The following is a 19,199-nucleotide window of genomic DNA, read 5'->3' as shown; positions in this document are numbered from 1 at the left end:
TAGGACTCCATCCCCGGTCTCCAGGATCACGCCCTGGGCTGCAGGTGGCGCTAAACTGCTGTGCCACCGGGGCTGCCCCCCCAACACTTTTAATATGCCATTCTGTTATCTTTTGACTTTTCTTCATTTGTTAGTTTTCTGTCAGTCATTTCCTTGTCTGAAGAATTTGTATACTTTTTCTTTTATCTGCTTTAGGATTTTTGCTTCATCTTTGGTCCTATCCTCCTTTGCTCTGTATGTCAATTTAGATACTTTCTATTAAAGTCTGTTCCTATTCACAGTCCTCTTTTCTTATGTATCTAATCTGCTAGTAAACCTACCTACTAAATGTGTAGTCTCAGTTATTGTATTTTTTTTTATTGTATTTTTTATTTACAGAATTTGTTTTCACATTATTTAAGTGGATTCTGGGCTTCTAGAATTGATGTCTCCAACCTTTGCTCTATTTTCATGAATATATTTATTCTAAAGTGTCTTATAAGTGTAATATGTAAATCAAATGAGGGTCTCTTTCTGTTGTTTATTTTTACTCTTGGTTTTTCATCACCTGCTCTCCTATTTTCATAGGCTGCCTTGTAATTGTTTATTGTATGCCAGACATTGGAATGAAAAATGATAGAGACTCTAGAAGATGTTACAATTTCAAACATGAGAAAGTTTTCTTTTAGCATCTAGTTGAAAATTTTTTTGATCTCTTTGAGTATTGCTCTTATTCCTAGCGTGTAGCACTCCTAAGGTATAGCTCTAATTCCTTACTGAGTATGTCTTTTTCACAAATTAGGTAAATCATGTATGTGTAATCCTTTTTCTCTTCTATTTTATTGTAGTATTTTCCTATAGTGGCATAAATACCATATTGTCTTGCTAGGCCTTGGTATCTAGTAGAAAATTCTTTTAACTTTGTTCATCTTTGTGATTGCCTTTACTATTCTTGAGCCTTTGCTTTTTCATGAATATTTTAGAATCAGTTTTTCGGTACTTAATAACTTGTGGTTTTGTTTAGTATGCAGAGAATCTAAGGATTAGTTGGGGGACTAATGACGTTTTTACACTAAATTTTCTAATCGATGAACATGGTATATTTCTAGTTCTTCTCTTGGTATTGGCTTTTTTTTTTTTTAAGATTTTATTTATTTATTCATGAGAGACACAGAGAGAGAGAGGCAGAGACAGAGGCAGAGGCAGAGGGAGAAACAGGCTCCATGCAGGGAACCTGATGCGGGACTCGATCCCCAGACTCGGGTCATGCCCTGGGCCGAAGGCAGGCGTTAAAATGCTGAGCCACCCACGGTCCCCTGGTATTGGCTTTTAAGTATATCATTCTTGTATGTATTTTACATTTATTCCTTGATATTTGTTACTTTTAATTGCATTTTATAATTGATTTGTTGTTTGTTTTTTGCTGATATGTGGTCACATGCTTGATTTTTATATGTTGACTGTTACATCTATATTCTGATAGTTTGTGTATAGATGTATACAGGCATATTGTCTGAATAATAGTTTTATTCTTTCTAGTTATTTTATTTCTTATTGACTGATGGATGACCTTTAATACAATGTTGAATAAAAGTAGTGATAGTAGGCTTCCTTATCTAGTTCTGCGTATCAGGGAAACAGCTTTAAATATTTTATCAAACAAATGATGTTTGCTTTAGGTTTTTTGTAGGTAGTCTTTATGAAAATAAGGAAATGTTCTCTTGTTCCTAGTTTGGTCATTTTATCATGAATAGATGTTGAATTTTATTGCCTGCTTTTTCTTTGTTGAGATGTTAATGCACTGAGTTAATGTCATTTTTAAAATACTGAAACACCATTGTATTTCTGGAAAAAAAGTCCCATTGTTATGTGTTTATCTTTTCATATAATGTCAGATCAAATTTCATATTTTGTTATGGCATCTTGTGTTCATGAGGGATATTAGTGTGTAGTAGTTTTTGTTTCGTTTTGTTTTTGTAATGATCATGTTTGGTTTTGGTGTCAGGGTTATATTGGCCTCATAAAATAACTCATTTTTGTGCACTTTATAAAAAAAAACTTGTGTACTACTGGTATTGTTTTGTAACTTAAGTGTTTGAAATAATTTATCAGTGAAGCTGTCTAGACCTAGTATTGTCTTCCTGTTGATATTTTAAAATATGGTCTTAATTTCTGTTTGTAAAAGGACTATTCATATTTTCTATTTCTGATTGTGTCAGTTTTAGAAATGGGGTTTTAGGGAATTTTTCTTTATGCGTTTTCATATTTATTGGCCTTGGGTTATTCATAATATTACCTTTTTAATATCTACAGATTTGGTAATGATATCCTTTTAAAAGTTCCTTTTATTTGCAATTTGTGTGCATGTGGTTTTCTCCTTGATTCCTTGATTTGTCTTTCTATGAGTTTATCAGTTTTATCAATCTTTTAAGGAGCAATTCTTGACTTTTTTCTTTAGTAAGTTGAGTCCCTTTATCATTATTTGTTTTAATCTTCCTTTTAAAAATTTCCCTTTGGTTATGATTTTTTTTTCTAGCTTTTTCAGATGAGAGCTGGTAGAGATGAAATCAAGTCACTGATTTTTGCTTTTCATTGTAACATATGCATTTTGAGTTTTAAGTTTTCGTACCATTTACCTAAGGTGATGATTTCGTATCTACGTATACTATTTTGTGTATTATTTTCATTGTCATCCAATTAAAATATTTTCTGATTTCTATTGTGATTTGTTCATTGGCCCATTTGGAAATCTGTTAATTTCTTAACATTGAGTATGACAGTGTATTTACTTCTATTCTGGTCAGAGAACACAGCTTACAAAACTGAAATTTAGGACTTACCTTGTGGCCCACTATATGATCTGTTTTAGTCCGTGTTCCATAATTTACTTGGAAAGAAAATGAGTTCTGCAGTTTTTGAGTTTTTTATGTTTCTTAGCTCAAGTTGGTTACATGTAGTGTTCAGTATTTTATATCCTTGGTGAGTTTTTTTATTTGCTAATTCTGTCAGTTGCAAAGAGTTAGTTGTGTATTAGAATTTCCACTAGGGTTGTGAATTTATATTTTTCTCTGTTTTATCCATCCTTTGTTCTATACTGTTTAAGGTTGTGTTGTTTGGTGCACACAAATTTAATACTGTTATAACTTACTGGTGAGTTGATATTTTTATCATTCTAAAATATTCATATCTCTCCTGATGCTTTTTGTTTTCAAGTTTTTCATTGAGTATTAGTATGATTACATGAGCTTATTTAGGTTTTGTTTCTTTTCATAATATATCTTTTAAGTTCAATCTGTTAATGTTTAGCATGTCTGTTTATAAATAGCATATAGGGCAGCCCCAGTGGCTCAGCGGTTTAGTGCCGCCTTTGGCTGAGGGCGTGATCCTGGAGATCTGGGATCGAGTCCCACGTTGGGCTCCCTTCATGGAGCCTGTGTCTCTCTCTGCCTGTGTCTCTGCCTCTCTCTCTCTCTCTCTGTGTCTCTCATGAATAAATAAAATTAAAAAATAAAAATAAAAAAATATATAAATAGCATATAGTTGTGGTTTTAAAACTTCAGTCTGAATACCCTTTTATTTAGGCTACTTAGTTAATTTCTATATTAGGAGGTTATTGAAATACTTTCATTCTGTCACCCTTCTACTTGACTTTTTTTCTTTTTAAAATTGGAATAAAATATGTCTAACATACAATCATTTGAATAATTGTAAGTGTACATTTCAGATACATTATGTACATTTAGATTGTTTTGCAACCATTCTGACCATTCATCTCCAGAACTTTCTTTATGTCATAAAACAAACTATGCATTAGGAAGTAACTCTGTTATGCCTTCCTCCATGTGGTGGCAACTACTATTTTACATTCTGTCCATATAAATTTGACTACTGTAGGATCTCACATAAGTAGACACTTACAGTATTTGCCCTTTCGTGACTATTATTTTACTCAGCATAATGTCTGTAAGGTCTACCCATATTATAGTATATTTCTAAACTTTTTAAAAAAAATTTCTGAACTTCCTAACTTTTAAAGGCTGAATAGTATTCCCTATTGTATGTATACATTGGATTTTGTTAATCATTCATTGATGGACATGAATGAATAGCTTTAACCTTTTGTCTATTGTGAATAATGCTGCTGTGAGTGTACAGACATATTTGAGACCTTGCTTTCAACCCCTTTGGGTCCATAACCAGAAGTGGAATTGCTGGATCGTATGTAATCCTGTGTTTGATTTCTAGGAACCACCTTAGTGTTTTCCATGGTGGCTGTGCCATCTTACATTCCCACTGCTGGTGCACAAGAGTTTCAGTTTTCCTGCATCCTTGCTAACACTTGTTTCCCTTCCCTTCCCTTCCCTTCCCTTCCCTTCCCTCCCCTCTTCCCTTCCCTCTTCCCTTTCTTCTGCCCCTTCCTTTTTTTTAAATTTTATTTTATTTTTATTATTTATTTTATTTTATTTTTATTTTTTTTTCTTCCGCCCCTTCCTTTCCTCTTTTCTCCTCTCCCCTTCCTCCCTCTCCCTCCTTCCTTATGAGCCATCCTAAGGAGTGTGAAGTGGTAACTCCTTGTGGGTCTGTTTGACCTACTTTTATGTTCTTTTTTCTCTGCTTTATTAATTTGTTTGTTTGGTCCTTCCTTTGATTTAATCAGATGTGTCATACTGCATTTTCTCCTCTCTGTGAGCTCATTTATACTTTTTTTTTTTTTTTTTTTTTTTTTTTAGCTGTGGTGATAAGTAATATATATGTTAGTGTTAGGTATGCTGTGTACTTTATGCTGTAGCTCTCTACTATCCTTTTTTACTAGGGTAATTTTTCCTAGAAATCACAACGACTATTTGTTGTTATTCATCCTACTTGCATTATTGCTTTCATGCGTTTTAATTCTATTTTAAGCACAATACTATATATAATTGTTCCATGTGATCAATACTGATTTACCTTTATTTTTTAAAGTTACCTGTGCAGTTGCCCTTTAGTTCTCTCTGCCTTTATGTTACTCTAAATAGCCACTGTAGCACTTTTCCCCAGCTTCTTTGAAATGTAATTGACATATACCATTCTATTAACTTAAGGTGAATAATACATTGATTTGATATGCTTATATATTGCAGAATGATTATCACCTTGGCGTTAGCTAGCAGCTCCATCACATCCTGTGATTACCTGTAGTATTTCTTTTAGTGAAAATTTGTTGAAGAATTCTTTTTTGTGTGGAAATGTTTTTATTTTTCCTTCACGTTGGAGGATCTATTTGCTTTACAAAATTAGAGATTTTCAGTTATTTTTCAGCACTTTAAGATTTTACCTTATTTTCTGATTTCCATCATTTTTTGTTGAAGTTTGCTGTAGCTTCTAGTTGCTACTTTGAAGGCATTGTATTTCCTCCTTGCTCTTTCTTCTTGCTGCTTAGAGAATTTTCTCTCTTGGGGGGTGTTTTCATTCATGTAAGTATATTGTTCCTTGATGTAATTTTTTTTCTCTTGCTTGAAGTTCTTGGAGCTTCTTAAATGTAGGCTGATACCTTAGAAAATCTTGTCATGGTAGGGTCAAATACTGCTTCTATCACATTTGCTCTTTCTTTCTGGGTTTTAAGTTATACAATGTTTTACAGGTCTCTTATTGGTCTTTTCTGTATTTTCAGTTCTTTTGTTTTTCAAATCTTTGGGCTTTAATTTGGTTATTTTCTGTTGACCTATAATGAAGCTCAACTAGACAGAAATGATGATAAAGATGATAATATAAATTAAGCCTCAGATTATGAACCTTTAGATGACAATATCCTCAATTTTCTCAAACTCAGCAGTCAATGGTCAGTATACAAAACTAATTCAAAATGGATCAGTGATGTAAGTACAAGAGAAGGAGACAAAATGGTATCTCTGGTAAAACAGTAGGCATGCAAGCTGCAATTCAGGCATTATTTCACATTCAGAAATACAGGTCACAATCCCCAATCTGCAATTCAGAAGTCTAAAAAGCACCGAAAACAAAGTTATGCCTAAGTATGTGGCATATTCATTTGTTGACAAACTGATTGGAGCTGATTTGAGTGAGGCACTTATTCCACTTACTTTGAATATTCATATGTTTTGTTGCCGGTGTTACTGTATTTGATTCAAAGTGGGTTTCATTGGGGGTTGGCTTTTCATAATGTATATTATGTGTACTGTATTACTTTGTTATGAAAGTTCTAAATTGAGAAACATATCTACTCCTGAGGTTTTTGGCTAGGTGATGGTAGACCTGTACTTTTTAAAAAGGTCTTGATACATGCTTACCGTATGGCAGGTGAGTACATTGATGAATTAAGTAGACATGACCCATAATAACTCATTAGGCTTTCAGCCAGTACAGTTAGAGTTTCCTGGATTCTCAATTCAAGTAATCCTAAAAACAGAACCCTCCAAACATCAGAGTCTTCATTTTTAGACATATTGCTGGATGCATATGTTATCAGTCTCTAATATTTCCAGTGTGACAAAACTATATCTTTATACAGGGTATTATGAGTAATAACTGAAAGAAAAAAAAAAAAAGCCCTAATTTGTAGTTGGAACCATGAAGGGGGTGGGATGTACAGTACCAAAGCATGTTAGATGTAATCTAGTATTTGTGTATAAAGAGACTGAGTTCGAATGTGAGAGTGCATTAGGAGCCTGTGTAGGAGAAAACCGGGGTAAATGTAAAAGGATTAAGGTGATCATTTTGATTCCATCCTAACTACATTTTTGAATAAGGACATTTAAGTGTTATTAACAAGTGGCTCTATATAATTGGAGTTAAACTTTTGGTAGCAGTTTTGGTAGTTTTGACTTTCAGCATATTTAGAAAGTAAATTCATTTGAAATTTTTATGTAAAAATACTCAGTTTGTTGCAGTTTATTACTATTTATTGCTGTTTTTATTTTAAGAGCCTATAGTCAATTCCTTCTTTACAAAGAGCTTATTAAGAAGACTTGTAATATTTCACTAGTTTTGTTGAAGTACACTCTCTGTATACTTTGCTAATGACGTTTATACGTCTATGTAATTAACTGACAATATGTCCTTGAAGAAATTATTTTCAACCATTTAAGTAATTGTCAGATAACAGTACATGTGTAGTATCCATTGGTTTTAGCCACCGCTGATACTTTTTCCTTTTGATTCAGCAGCAGCTTTAAAACTCAAAATTGGACGGTCTGTCTGAAGACAGTCTAACAAGAGCAGTACATTGTATAAATTTAGACAGCTCTGATTAATACAATCCTCAGATTATTATTCTGTGTATCAACCCGTACAGGGAGAATTTGAAATCGAAATAGAGTTAAAGGGGGTTTTAGAAGTGAAGTGGAGCTTTTTTGAGAGAAGTATCATTGGAGACTTATGCAAGCATACCCTTTCAGGCTTTCTGTTCCAGTCTAATTTTAACGTGGCACCGTATTTAACAGGGAAGACTCACGGGTGGATGCCCCCTTGTGGTCTCTTACCAAAATAAATAGCACAAATGGAAATAAATAATGGGGATCTTATACAAGGTAAATCATTCATTTCTTCCTCTATAAAATAATTTTTAGAAAGTTACTTCTGAGGAAAAATAGCAGAGGAATTGTTATTTCCATGTTCCATGTATTTTATTGACTTTAAAATTGATCAAGTATTACTTTAACCTTCATAACAGAACTTGCATGTATGTTAGCTAGACACTGACATAAAGGAAAGGAGATTGTTGGGCTTGTTGTCTACCGTTGTCATCCTGGGCATCTAACTCAGTAACAACTGCCTCAAAAATATGATGAGATGTGATAGTAATTAGAGGCCTAGCCTTTCTCCTTCCCCCCGCCCCTCAATGCACAGGAGTATATGGGGCTTGGGAAATCTATTTATAGTCACTTGACCTAAGAGCTGTATGAGGCATCAGAAGAAATGAGGGTTTTTATTAGACAGTTGGTGAATTCAAGCTTATTTGCTTTTACTGACATTCGTAAGATCTTTATGTGTGCATGTGGGTTTGTGGATGAAGTGGAGAAGTAGCAGCAGCAGTCAGTGTTTTACAAAAGAAAGACCGTAGATGCAAATAGCTGCTTTTCTTCTGTTACCCAGTAAGATGCATGATGGTTGGAGATAGTCCAATCCAGTGAGTATGGGCTTTGAGGTTAGATAGGCCTGGTTCTAAAACTGATTTGATTTCATGCCAGTTCCTGGGCAGAGTTGCATAATACTGGATAAGATACTTCAGTTTTGAACATGGGTTTCTTTGCTTTAAGGAGAGGTTGTAACCCACCTTAGTGAACTGTGGTAGCTTGATTTTCATCTTATGAAGTCTTGGCATATACCATTGTTACTACTCCTAGGGTAAGGCAGTTTTGAATTACAAAGTGCATCACGGACTTTCTCACTACTGGGTTGTTGGTAAAGACTCCTAATGATAGAATGTATCTTAAAAAGTGATAAGTCAACTCATAGTCCTTTTTCTTTGCTGTGGTCTTAGTGCTGTGCTACTGCATAAGCACATATTTTATTTATAAGTTTCTGGCTCTAAGTGCGATTATGTCACATTAAAGAATTTACTAGGTCAATTATTTTAATAGTTGAAGCCTACTAACCAATTCTTTTTATGAAAATGATTCAGTAAGATTTTTTTCTTCAGGAGTAATAGTTGCATGTTTGGGCAGGTTTAACTTAAAAAACTATTATTGTTGCTTGGTAGCCATCTTACTTTTAAAAGCTTCTGTGAAGGACAACAAAGTAATGAAGTGCTTTTTGTTGTTTTGCTTTGTTTTTCAAGAGTTTCTTACAGAAGCAGGTTCATTTTATTTAATACTTAAAGGAATTAATCTGAGTCCATTTTCTGAAGGAAAATTAGATACTTTTTTTTAACCCATGCGGATTCCACTTTAAATAATCAGATTTTTCTTTCTTCTAAAATTTTCCTTGACAGTTGAAGTTGTAGAAATTTACTAATATTTTCTTTTGAATAACTTGCTGTAAAAGACAAGAGAACTAGAATGATCCTTCAAAATAAACAGTATAACTGCTTGGGTTTAAATGGTTTTGGGAAGTAAGCAGGCTATAAAACTCATGTAAACAAAGATAACTGTAGTCCTATCAGAAAGCTGTTCTAGGTATTATCATACCTGCCTCTCTCACCTTTTCCTTTATTTCTGATGCTCAGAATACAGAGCCTATACCTTTGTTTTCACCTAACTGAAGTCTCTGTTGTTCTAAATCCTGAAAGTAATTAATAAAGACTTTAATGTAAAACAATATTTTGATGGTGAAAATTTGTTAAAAATTGTGAAATGGATTTTTGTTTTTTTATCCTTTAATATCTGTTCTTGGGGAGACTACTTTAGGAAAGGGAAGGGGGTTAGGGGGTAGGGTGGGGAAAAGATAGCTAAAGCAAAGTGGAGACTAGACCATGGGGCGTGATGTAAGAACACATGCCATTCTACTAGGGACTTGTTTTTTTTTTTTTTTTTTAGGGACTTGTTTTTTAAACATAAAAAGCATATGTGCCAAATTTACATATTTACTAATTAAAAAGGCTTCCTGGAAACATTAAGTAGACTATCTTCTATAACCTTTAACACTGTCACTAATGGATATTGCTTAGAAAATTTCATCGAAGGTCCTTTAAATAATGTAAATGATTATGAATATGTAACTAGTTAATATGCAGCTACGAAAGGATTATCATGTAGAGGTTAATGAACATTCTGCTCTTATGGTTTGCAGGGCTTTTCTTTTTGTGCTTTTGGCTCACTTCATGCTTGGAAACACATGCATTGGGATTGGAAAGCATCCTGACTGTTTTTTGGGTCTCATCTTTTAATGGGGTTGTTAAAGAGGAACTTTATGAAAAGGATTTCATGAAGATTTTTTTCTTTTTCAATTTACATTTAATTCTGTTTGTCTATTTTATAATTACTGCCAAATCAGAAACAGTGAAATGGATTGATGTAGTTTTAGCCTGGTTCTTCCAGATGTAAAGTCAGTACTCTATTATATATTACCACTGTTATTAAGTGTTGCTATGTGATTGATACTTACTGAGAGATCTTCATTCTAAAACGGACTTTTTATGCTGAGTTAATGTGTAGTATGGTTGGGTATCTGATTACAGCATGTATTTTGATACAGGATTGCTGCCTTAGTATTTAAAATGTACCAAAGGAGGACATTTATTTCAGGAATTAAATGTTATAATAGGAATTTAGTGACAGCCCCCCCTCCCAAAGTCTTGTGATTTTTGGGTGAAACATTGAGCAAGAGAGACAAGAGGCAATATTGGTGTTTAGAATGGTGAACTAAAGCAGTGTGTTTCAAACCAGATGATGCTGCTGTCTTTTTCACATGGCCTTGTATTGAGCATTTTGGCTTGTATCCCTTAGTTTCTCTGTATCTCAAATGGTGTTGTAGTATTTGAGATTTTTGTTTAAAATTTTTATTAGTGGGCAATTTAAAAACAATTCATGATCTTTGATAACAGTGTTATTTTTAAAATTGCCATTCAAATGTCTCTTTTCCTCATTGGTTAGCGTTGTTCTCTCCCTCCCCTTCCCCTCAATTTTGAGAATCTGCTGAACTGTCTTTAAGGAAAGCAAATAACTTTTGTACTTAATTTTATTGTTTCTGTATTATAAACATAGTTTAAAATGGCTATTAAGTGCTTAAAATTTTACCATAATTCAGTGAGGGAACAAATGGGCTGTTCAGAGCATCTCTTTATCCCAAGTATTTCTTCTTGAAAATGTTAGTAGAAAAATATCACTGAACTCATTTTTAATGCGTCAGAATAAAAATTACAGGTGAAAACATTTGGAGATATACTGACAAAATAAAATATTTTTACTACTGTCATTTTTTTTTTTAGTGATGAAATGTTGATGTTGCATTGGTTTTTTGTTATTTATAACATTTGCGTATTCTACAAAATATGTAACATTGAAAGCAGGTCTGTAGATTGTACAAAATACTAGTTATCTTATATCATATGTCACCTAATAGTTATGAAGCGGGTTTTGTAGCAAAGTATGAATCGGAAGGCTGTAATTTGTTCTGCAGTTATCAGCTTGCATTAGGGGGTTATGATAAAGTGTGCTGCTTAAAAACTAACAGTCACATCTCTGTGCATTTGACAAATAAAAATGTATACTGAGATGCTATTAAATCTGTAAAGCCACTGTTCTAGTTTTCTGATACACTGATTTTGTAGCTTTGTGTATAGCCCTGTTTTTTCATGAGTAGTTATCTGTTTTCATGACAGGTGGTCACTAACTGCCAAGAGAAAATCCAGCATTGGTGAGTGAAAGATGGTTTTATATTATTTCTGAAATACTGATGGGGGGTCATCTATTTGTATTTAAATAAAGTATATTATTATTATTTTTTGTAACCCGTAATTGAATTCTTCTAGTAATCTCCATTTTGAATGCTTTTGATACTAATTTATATTGTCCTTCACCGTTTACTGAATTATGTGTTCCCTGATTTCCTGAAATTGTGTCACCATTTGTGTTTATTCTAATTGCCTTCTTTTTTCCTTTCTTTTCTTTTTTTTCAAATTAGAATAATATTAATATCATTATAAGGTGGCAACTGAGACGTTTTTGAACCTGGTTAATTGCAGAGGGCTGTATTTGGGGAATATTCGTATATTTGTAGTAGAATAATAATTTGAAATCAGTTGTTTTAAAATACTGATGGAAATATCTACATTTCCCTGAAGTTTGAAAAATCTAATTAATTGCCTACATTTCTGAGCTTTCTTATGGACTGTACTTTTTTCAGAGTGTAGAGAGAAAGAAAGCATATCTATTTTAATGTGCTAATCTTTAGTTAATAGGACAATGCTTGGTAAATAACATACTTTCCTAAGTCTTCTGAGAAAAATGCTCAATTTAATGGTGAATAAAATCTTATATTATGAGTTGTCATGAGGTATAGCTGTTGATCTTACAGATATCAAATTACAATATATCCATGCTGTGTTTACGAAGATTTTACTGAGAGAACAACAGGAGCTGTCTTGATTATTGTCTGCAGGGTTATTGCAAAATCATGGTAACTGCCCCTTTAGTGGTGAGATTAAACCTTTGGTTATACACCATCAAGCATATAATATTTTAAATTTATTTTAAGAGGCTTTTTCTTCATGCCTGAGAGATCTCCAAGGAAATAATTTATAGTTAGTGTATATCAAATGTTTTTTGGTTTAAATGCACATAGGCTGCAAGCGGTGGATAAGAGTGAAAATCGGTACAATCTGTACACATCATCTTATTAAATTCTGACTATTGGCTTGCAGAAAATAATCTAAAACTAATAATATCCACTTTATAAATAAAAATTCAGGGACTTCATTAATTTTCAATAAATGCAGTGTTGTAGTTGCATCTACTGGTGGTGTAAGTCTGTCAACATTTCCATGATGGACATTCGCTTTTCATTATATATTCAGTCCAGGTTGAAACTTGAAATTCAAGTACTTGGCCAAAGAATTAACCATTCCCCTTTAGCCCTCTGTTTCCCACTAATTTGGCCAAAGTGATCTATTTTACAAATAATTCAGGGGAAATTTTATTCATGTGGACTTCTCTCTATTAGTTTGGTAAGAAATTCAGGAAATCAGTAAAAGGTTGGATTCACTAAGGACAGATACTAATTGAAGCAAATGTGTGAATAACTTGCTTCTGGTTTGTTTTGCAAGACTCTTTCCCTGTGAGACTGAAAATTCCTTAAGGCCGAGGGACATGTGTTCATTTTTTTTTTTTTTTTTAATCCACAGCACCTCCTACTGTGTTTGGCATAATATAGGCACTTAATAAATGTTTGAGTAAATGACGACCAAAGATATATAATTATATATAACATTTTAGTTTGCAGATTCTATAGCTGTGCCCAAGCCCTGGTAACCATTGACAAATAGAAATAGGACATTTATTTCAGAGCAGGTTAATGTGACTCTCAATCTCAGTTTCCAGTTTTCCAAAGCTTTCCAAACTAGAGAAGCTTAGATATTTACCTACACCTATCTTAAAGTAATATAGTACCTTATTTATACATTCAAAAATTAAAATAATTTTTCCAGTTAAAACTTGCTTTTTCCTCAGAATCATTTCTATTAGGGCTCAGGAAACAGACTTTTCTGTTTGTTTTTAATGAGGATCTGATATTGCTAGAGTCTAAATGGCCAGTGAACTCACCAATTTATTATATTAAAAAACTGAAACCAAAGTATCTCCATTCCTCTGAAAGCCAGGAAATAGCTATCTGGGAGCATTGTGGAATTCTTGTGATATTTTTATTCTGTTAATTCTACAAACAGTGATTGAGTTCCTACCATATGCCAGTATTATGTTGCTGTTTGGAATTGAACGACCCTGCCATGGAGGAATTCATAGTCGAACACTAAACAGGGAAATCACAATAATTTTGTGCTATTTGCAGAGAGCTAGGAAGGAAGAACAGAAGCTGGAATGCTTCTTAAGGGTGTCTTACATGCTGCTTTTAAAAGCATGTTGCTTTTCAGTTTTCTTTAGCCCTGGTTTTAGCCCAGTCTAAAATACAATTCACATAGCTAAGCTGCCTTCTTCATGAGATACACATCAATAGAATAAAGAAATGCAAAATATGATTTTTAAAAGATGCTTTCTTATGCTAGTGATGTTTATACTTGTTTGTGCAATTTTAAAAGATTCTTTTATTTAAGGGACAAGTAATGAACATTGGAGGCTCCTAAAATGATATTAAATTTTTTAAAAAATGTAAGGCAGGAAGCAAAAATATTTATAGAAAAGTAGGAGTAAAAATGGCCTGGGGCAAACAGGATCTGCGCCAAAAAAATGACTTCCAGAAAATTAATTCCAATTCCAGAACTTTGGTGAACGAGAAACATTTATAATATTTGTTTAGTTAATAATGAATAATAAGGAGAGATTTGAGCCTAATAGTTGAGAATTTGTGCAACACTTTTAGAGCTAATAGTGGTTTTCAATTTAGTGAAGATTAAAAAAATTTAACACAAACTGTTTTTTCTTAAAATCCTTTTTACTTAACTCAGGAAATAAGGTATTATAATATCCACACAGTATTTTCTTATTAAAATATGGATATACTTCCAACTGTTTAATCCACCAGGGCTTGATTATTCTGTTTGTAGATTATCTGTAATTTTTTATCTTTTTAATTCTTCCCTAAAGAGCATGGGATTCAGAGTCACAGACCTACATTTGAATCCTGTCATTTACTAACTGTAACCTTGGGAGAATTACTAAGATTCTCAGTTTTTAACTTGTAAAGTGATGATACTACTTAAGTTGAAGATTGAGATAATATCTATAGAACACCCAGACTGACAACAAATATTAAAAGTAGCTCTGAAATTTTTTTTGAAAATTGTAATTGTCATATGAATAAAGAAAACAAAAAAAACTTACCAAGGCTTTATAAATATTCCTGAATATTTTGTATTCATGCCATTATCTTCTTTTATCCTGATGGAGAGATGGCTTTTTAAGCAGTATTATTAAAGCTTTACGTTAATGTTTTTAGATAACTTTTTGTTATGAAGAATTTCAAACGAAAGGTGTGTGTGTTGTGAATCCACATGTACCCATCGCTCAGTCTCAGTAATTATCAGTGTGTGGTGTCATCTGAGCTGGTGCATTTCAACAGCCTATCCCACTACCCCCTTCCCTCACCTATGGTGCTTTTGCAGTGCACCTGATAACATATTCCATGTGGAAATATTTAAGTATATGTTCTTTAAGACCTGAAACTTTAAAAAAATTATACTAAAAAATTTAAAATTTGGCAGTGTATTTATATAGTTCAAAATTTAGGAATTTCTAAAAGGTATAAATGGAGTGTAGTTTTTCTCCCACACTTATCCCCAGTTATCATTATAAAGTGCTTTTCTGCTAGTCCTTTATAAATGTTTCCAGAAATTGTTTGCCTAAAGGATGTGTATGTATATGTGTGTGTGCATGTGTATTCATCCATATATTTTTATAGGTTGTGCTCCCACCCTTTCTGACAAAAATGAAATCAGGCTGTATGCTGTTCATTTAATTCATCCTTGGAGATTGTTCTCAGTTATTAGTTAACTCTTATCCTTTATTTCATTTCGTGTCAAATGTCCAAGGTTTAGAGTTACCAAATAAACTTTGGTACTGGATTTTTAAAAAATAAATAATGGCGACCTTACTAAGACTATGGTTTTACAACGCAAAATATATCCTTCCTAAGCTGTTACATCCATTATTAAGTGTTCCTTAATAAAATTACTCCAAAACTTAGTGGTTTAAAACTACAACATTTTTTTGTATATGACTTTGTGGATGTGCCAGTAGGGCTTGACTTACCTGTGTTGTTCTGCTACTCTTGTTTGGGCTCATTTGCATGGTTGCAGCTTTTTGGTGGCTGGGGCAGCTGGGCTGTCCAGAATGGCCTTATGCCCAAGTCTAGTGGCCAGTGCTGGTTGGTAGCTAGGCCTCTCTCTCCATGTGCTCTTCTATCGGCTCACTTTACATGATGATCTCAGGGCAGCAAGAATGGAAGCAGCGAGGCCACACTGTATTGGTCAGAGTGGGAAATGACTCCAGTTGGTGGGAGGAGTGAGGAAGAATTTATGGCCATTTTTAATGCATCACAGGTACTTACTCTATTGACTATATCCCACAAGAAGAAAGTTACATTACTTCTGTTGATTTGTGAGAATCTAATGAAATACGTGTATGGCACATACACGTCATATTTCTGTTAGGCGTTATTTGTTATAAACTGTATGCATATGAATTATAAAATCTTCATTGTCTTGTTTCCTTCAGATTATCTTTAAAGAGTTTTAAGTAGTAAAGATATCTATGTAATTACTTGAAGTAGATTTAAGTGAAAGTAAAAAGGCGTTTTATATTGTTCAGACATTTAATTTTGTAAATAATAGCTTTATTTTTTTAAAAATATTTTATTCATGAGACACACTCACAGAGAAGCAGAGACACAGGCAGAGGGAGAAGCAGGCCCTCACGGAGAGCCTGATGCGGGACTCGATCCCGAGACCCTGGGATCACGCCCTGAGCCGAAGGCACATGCTCAACCGCGGAGCCACCCAGGCGTCCCGGAGAGAATAGCTTTAAATTTGGGCTTACAAATGCTGAAACACTTGGGCATGAGAATTTATTTATTTTTAATTTTTATTTAAATTCTAGTTAGTTAACATATAGTGTAATATTTGTTTCAGATGTACAGTTTAGTGAGTCAGCACTTACAAACAGAACCCACTGCTCATCACAACAATTTTCAGAGAGGACTTCTAACGCAAATACTTGGCATTTTTATTTTTCAAAGAAAAAATAGACAAAGAATGCTGTTTAGAGGAAAAGAATAATTAGTTTCTAGTATAGGTTATAGTCAAAGTATATAATGGGAAATCACCAAGAGAGCATACCTAAGTAGTTTCAAAAAAAAAAAAAAAAAACACAGATGAAGATATGTTTGGAATTCTTTCAGTTCTTCATCAGTGTGGTTGGATGGATGGATATGTGTATCTGATGTTTTGAGGGATTCTCTGCCCCACAAAACCATCGAGCTATTTCATTATAACAATGCTGTAGTTTATGGTATATTTCTCAGGAATTACCTGAAACAGTGCTTTCCTGGCTTGCCTTCATTTACTTACATAAAATTTGTTTCATTTTATTATGTATAATCTGTGAAATATTGATTTGCATATCTTTAAAACTTAAAATTATTCACAGTGATGACTTCATTTTTCAGTGGTAGGTAAATGTGGAAACCATGTTTTTCAGAGTCCCCATTTAACTGACCACAGTTTTTAGTCACTGTTTTGTATAGGACCTTCTGTTTGCCCCTCCCACCCTTACCCCCAGTAGAGTAGAGAGCAACTTCCAAACCTTCTGAAGGTTTTATATGCTTTTGTTGATGGAATCTCTGTACTTATTTATGAAAGTGTCCCTAGGGACAAGGGCAAGAGGGAGGAATCATATATATAAATCCCATTCCCTGTCATTAAGTTCCTGCATAGTTTTCTTTTTTTTCTTTCCTAATGGCATGGTATTTTAGTACATGGGTTTGAGAAGTTAAGTTTTGCAATTTTTGCATGTGATGTTTTAAAGCAAATTGATTTGCAAAAGAAAAAGATTAAGTTGAATGTTTTAAGGATGATATTTTTAAGAACAAAATTTTTTATCCTGAGTATAAAATGACTACATACTTACATATAGAAAGGTTGAAATAAAAAAGAAATGAAGATAAAGATAAATAAAACATAAATTAAAGATAAATTTACTCGTAATTCTAAAAAGAAGCTAATTCTCCCTCTTAAAACATTTTGTTTCATTCCCTTCAGCTTTTTAATTCTGCATGTTTATTTTTGTCACCAAGGTCAAATTGTAAATGCTTTTTTCCTTTTTTTTTTTAAGGTTAATGATTTTTAAATTGTTACTAGAATTTGTTACTTCTAGTAGTTCCCTAATCTTTAAGATTTTATTTATGAGAGAGAGAGAGAGAGAGAGACAGACACACACACACACAGAGGGAGAGGGTGAGGGAGAAGCAGACTTCCCATTGAGCAGGGAGCCCCATGCAGGACTCCATCCCAGGACCCTGGGATTATGACTTGAGCTGAAGGTAGATGCTTATCTGAGCCACATAGGTGCGCCTGAATCATGATTTGTAAGAATCCCATTAGTTTAATACTTGACGCTTTTCTTTTTTTCTTTTTCTTTCTTTCTTTCTTTCTTTCTTTCTTTCTTTCTTTCTTTCTTTCTTTCTTTCTCTTTCTTTCTTTCTTTCTTTTTCTTTCTTTCTTTCTTTCTTTCTTTTTTTACTTGACGCTTTTCTGAAAATGAAATGCAAATGCATTGTGGGGAATTTTTTAATAGAGAAATTTTAAAAATAAAATTAGAGATTTCATAAAAATTGTAATTACATCTCTTCATTTAGAATGTAGTCTTTGTGTATTTTCATTGTCCATCATAAAAATTGATTTACAATTTCCAACAACCAGCCTTAAGTCCAGTTGAATATCTGATTAATGCTACAGCCCAATTTGACTTGGCATACCTAATGACTTTTCATCCCTATTTTAACTCTGTTGGGTTTGAAAACTACACTTCCTTGCGCTTTGAGTTTTTTTATTTTCTTTCATACAATAAAGCTTTCAAGCTTGGAAGAGTACCATGTGAGGATGAAGGTGTTAATATTGCAACAGCAGTGCTTGACTGAGAGGCAGATCACTTAAGATACTAATCCAGGGTGCTTTTTCTTGTTTTGAGATACAAAAGTCTAAATTCTAATAGGTTCTAACAACAGTGAGTGTCATTGTATGACTAAGGAAAATGTAGGCAGTAAAAAAATGGAGATGATATGATATGATATGATTTAACATTTTTATTAACTTATATTGAACTCATGACTGAATTGGGGATGGTTTTCCTATTTTTCTTTTATTTAAATCAACAGAATTGAAGATAATTTTGAACATTTTACATATTTGATGGCCTTAAAACCAGGATTGCTTTTTTTTTTTTTTTTTTTTTTTAAACTGTTTAAGACCTCTTTAGAAAAAACTGTGACCTCAAGGGATCTGAGTGGCTTCTATTGAAATTATATGCAGAATTCAAGGACTTTTTCTCAGGAAAGGATCTAGTGTTTTTATCAGTTTCTCATAGCTATCAGGGACCAGACAGGGCTATGAGTCACTGTTCTAAGAAAACAATACACAAAAAGTTTTCTTTTTTCTAAAATATATTTTGGAAAGTTGAAACTATACTTACAAAGTAGAATTAAATAGAAACTGGCTCAGTCAAAACTTAAGTTGGTTATAAACCTAGCATAGCTAAACTCATCTTTTCTGAAAGGCCCCTCCTTTCTGATTTGTCACAAAAAATATGTGTCAGTTGTAGAGAACTCAGAAAATAAAATTAAACTGACCTGTAAACTCTTCGCCTGAAGCTAACTGAACTAGGAGGTACCTTGGGGCATTTCTTTCACACTTAGAGTGATGTGTTTTTGTATAATTTTAAAACTTTCTTCAGATTCACATCTCATTTTATTCTTAGAGCAAAAGAATGCCAATGAGTGAAGAAACAGGTACCCGTGATAACTGACAAGTCTGAAGTCACATGCACATGTTTGTTGGCAGGGAGCACTGGAAACAATTCCTCTGTCCCACTTTACTGTTTATAATCCATTGTACTCTCCAT

The 19,199-nt window shown here is 33.3% G+C and overlaps 1 protein-coding gene across 2 annotated transcripts in view; it reads left to right on the top strand.

The window, feature by feature from the left end:
• Window positions 1-19,199, top strand: part of URI1 (URI1 prefoldin like chaperone) — an 83,458-nt gene that overhangs the window by 26,968 nt on the left and 37,291 nt on the right. For both annotated transcript variants that reach the window (XM_025425273.1, XM_025425274.3), the window contains one exon: window positions 11,237-11,271. In XM_025425273.1, the coding sequence (XP_025281058.1) occupies window positions 11,237-11,271 (35 nt within the window). The remainder of the gene's footprint in view (window positions 1-11,236; window positions 11,272-19,199) is intronic.

Source organism: Canis lupus, chromosome 1, assembly GCF_003254725.2.
Source record: "Canis lupus dingo isolate Sandy chromosome 1, ASM325472v2, whole genome shotgun sequence".
NCBI lineage: Eukaryota > Metazoa > Chordata > Mammalia > Carnivora > Canidae > Canis > Canis lupus.
The sequence above is the reverse complement of the archived record's forward strand: the minus strand, read 5'-3'. Positions and strand labels throughout refer to the sequence as shown.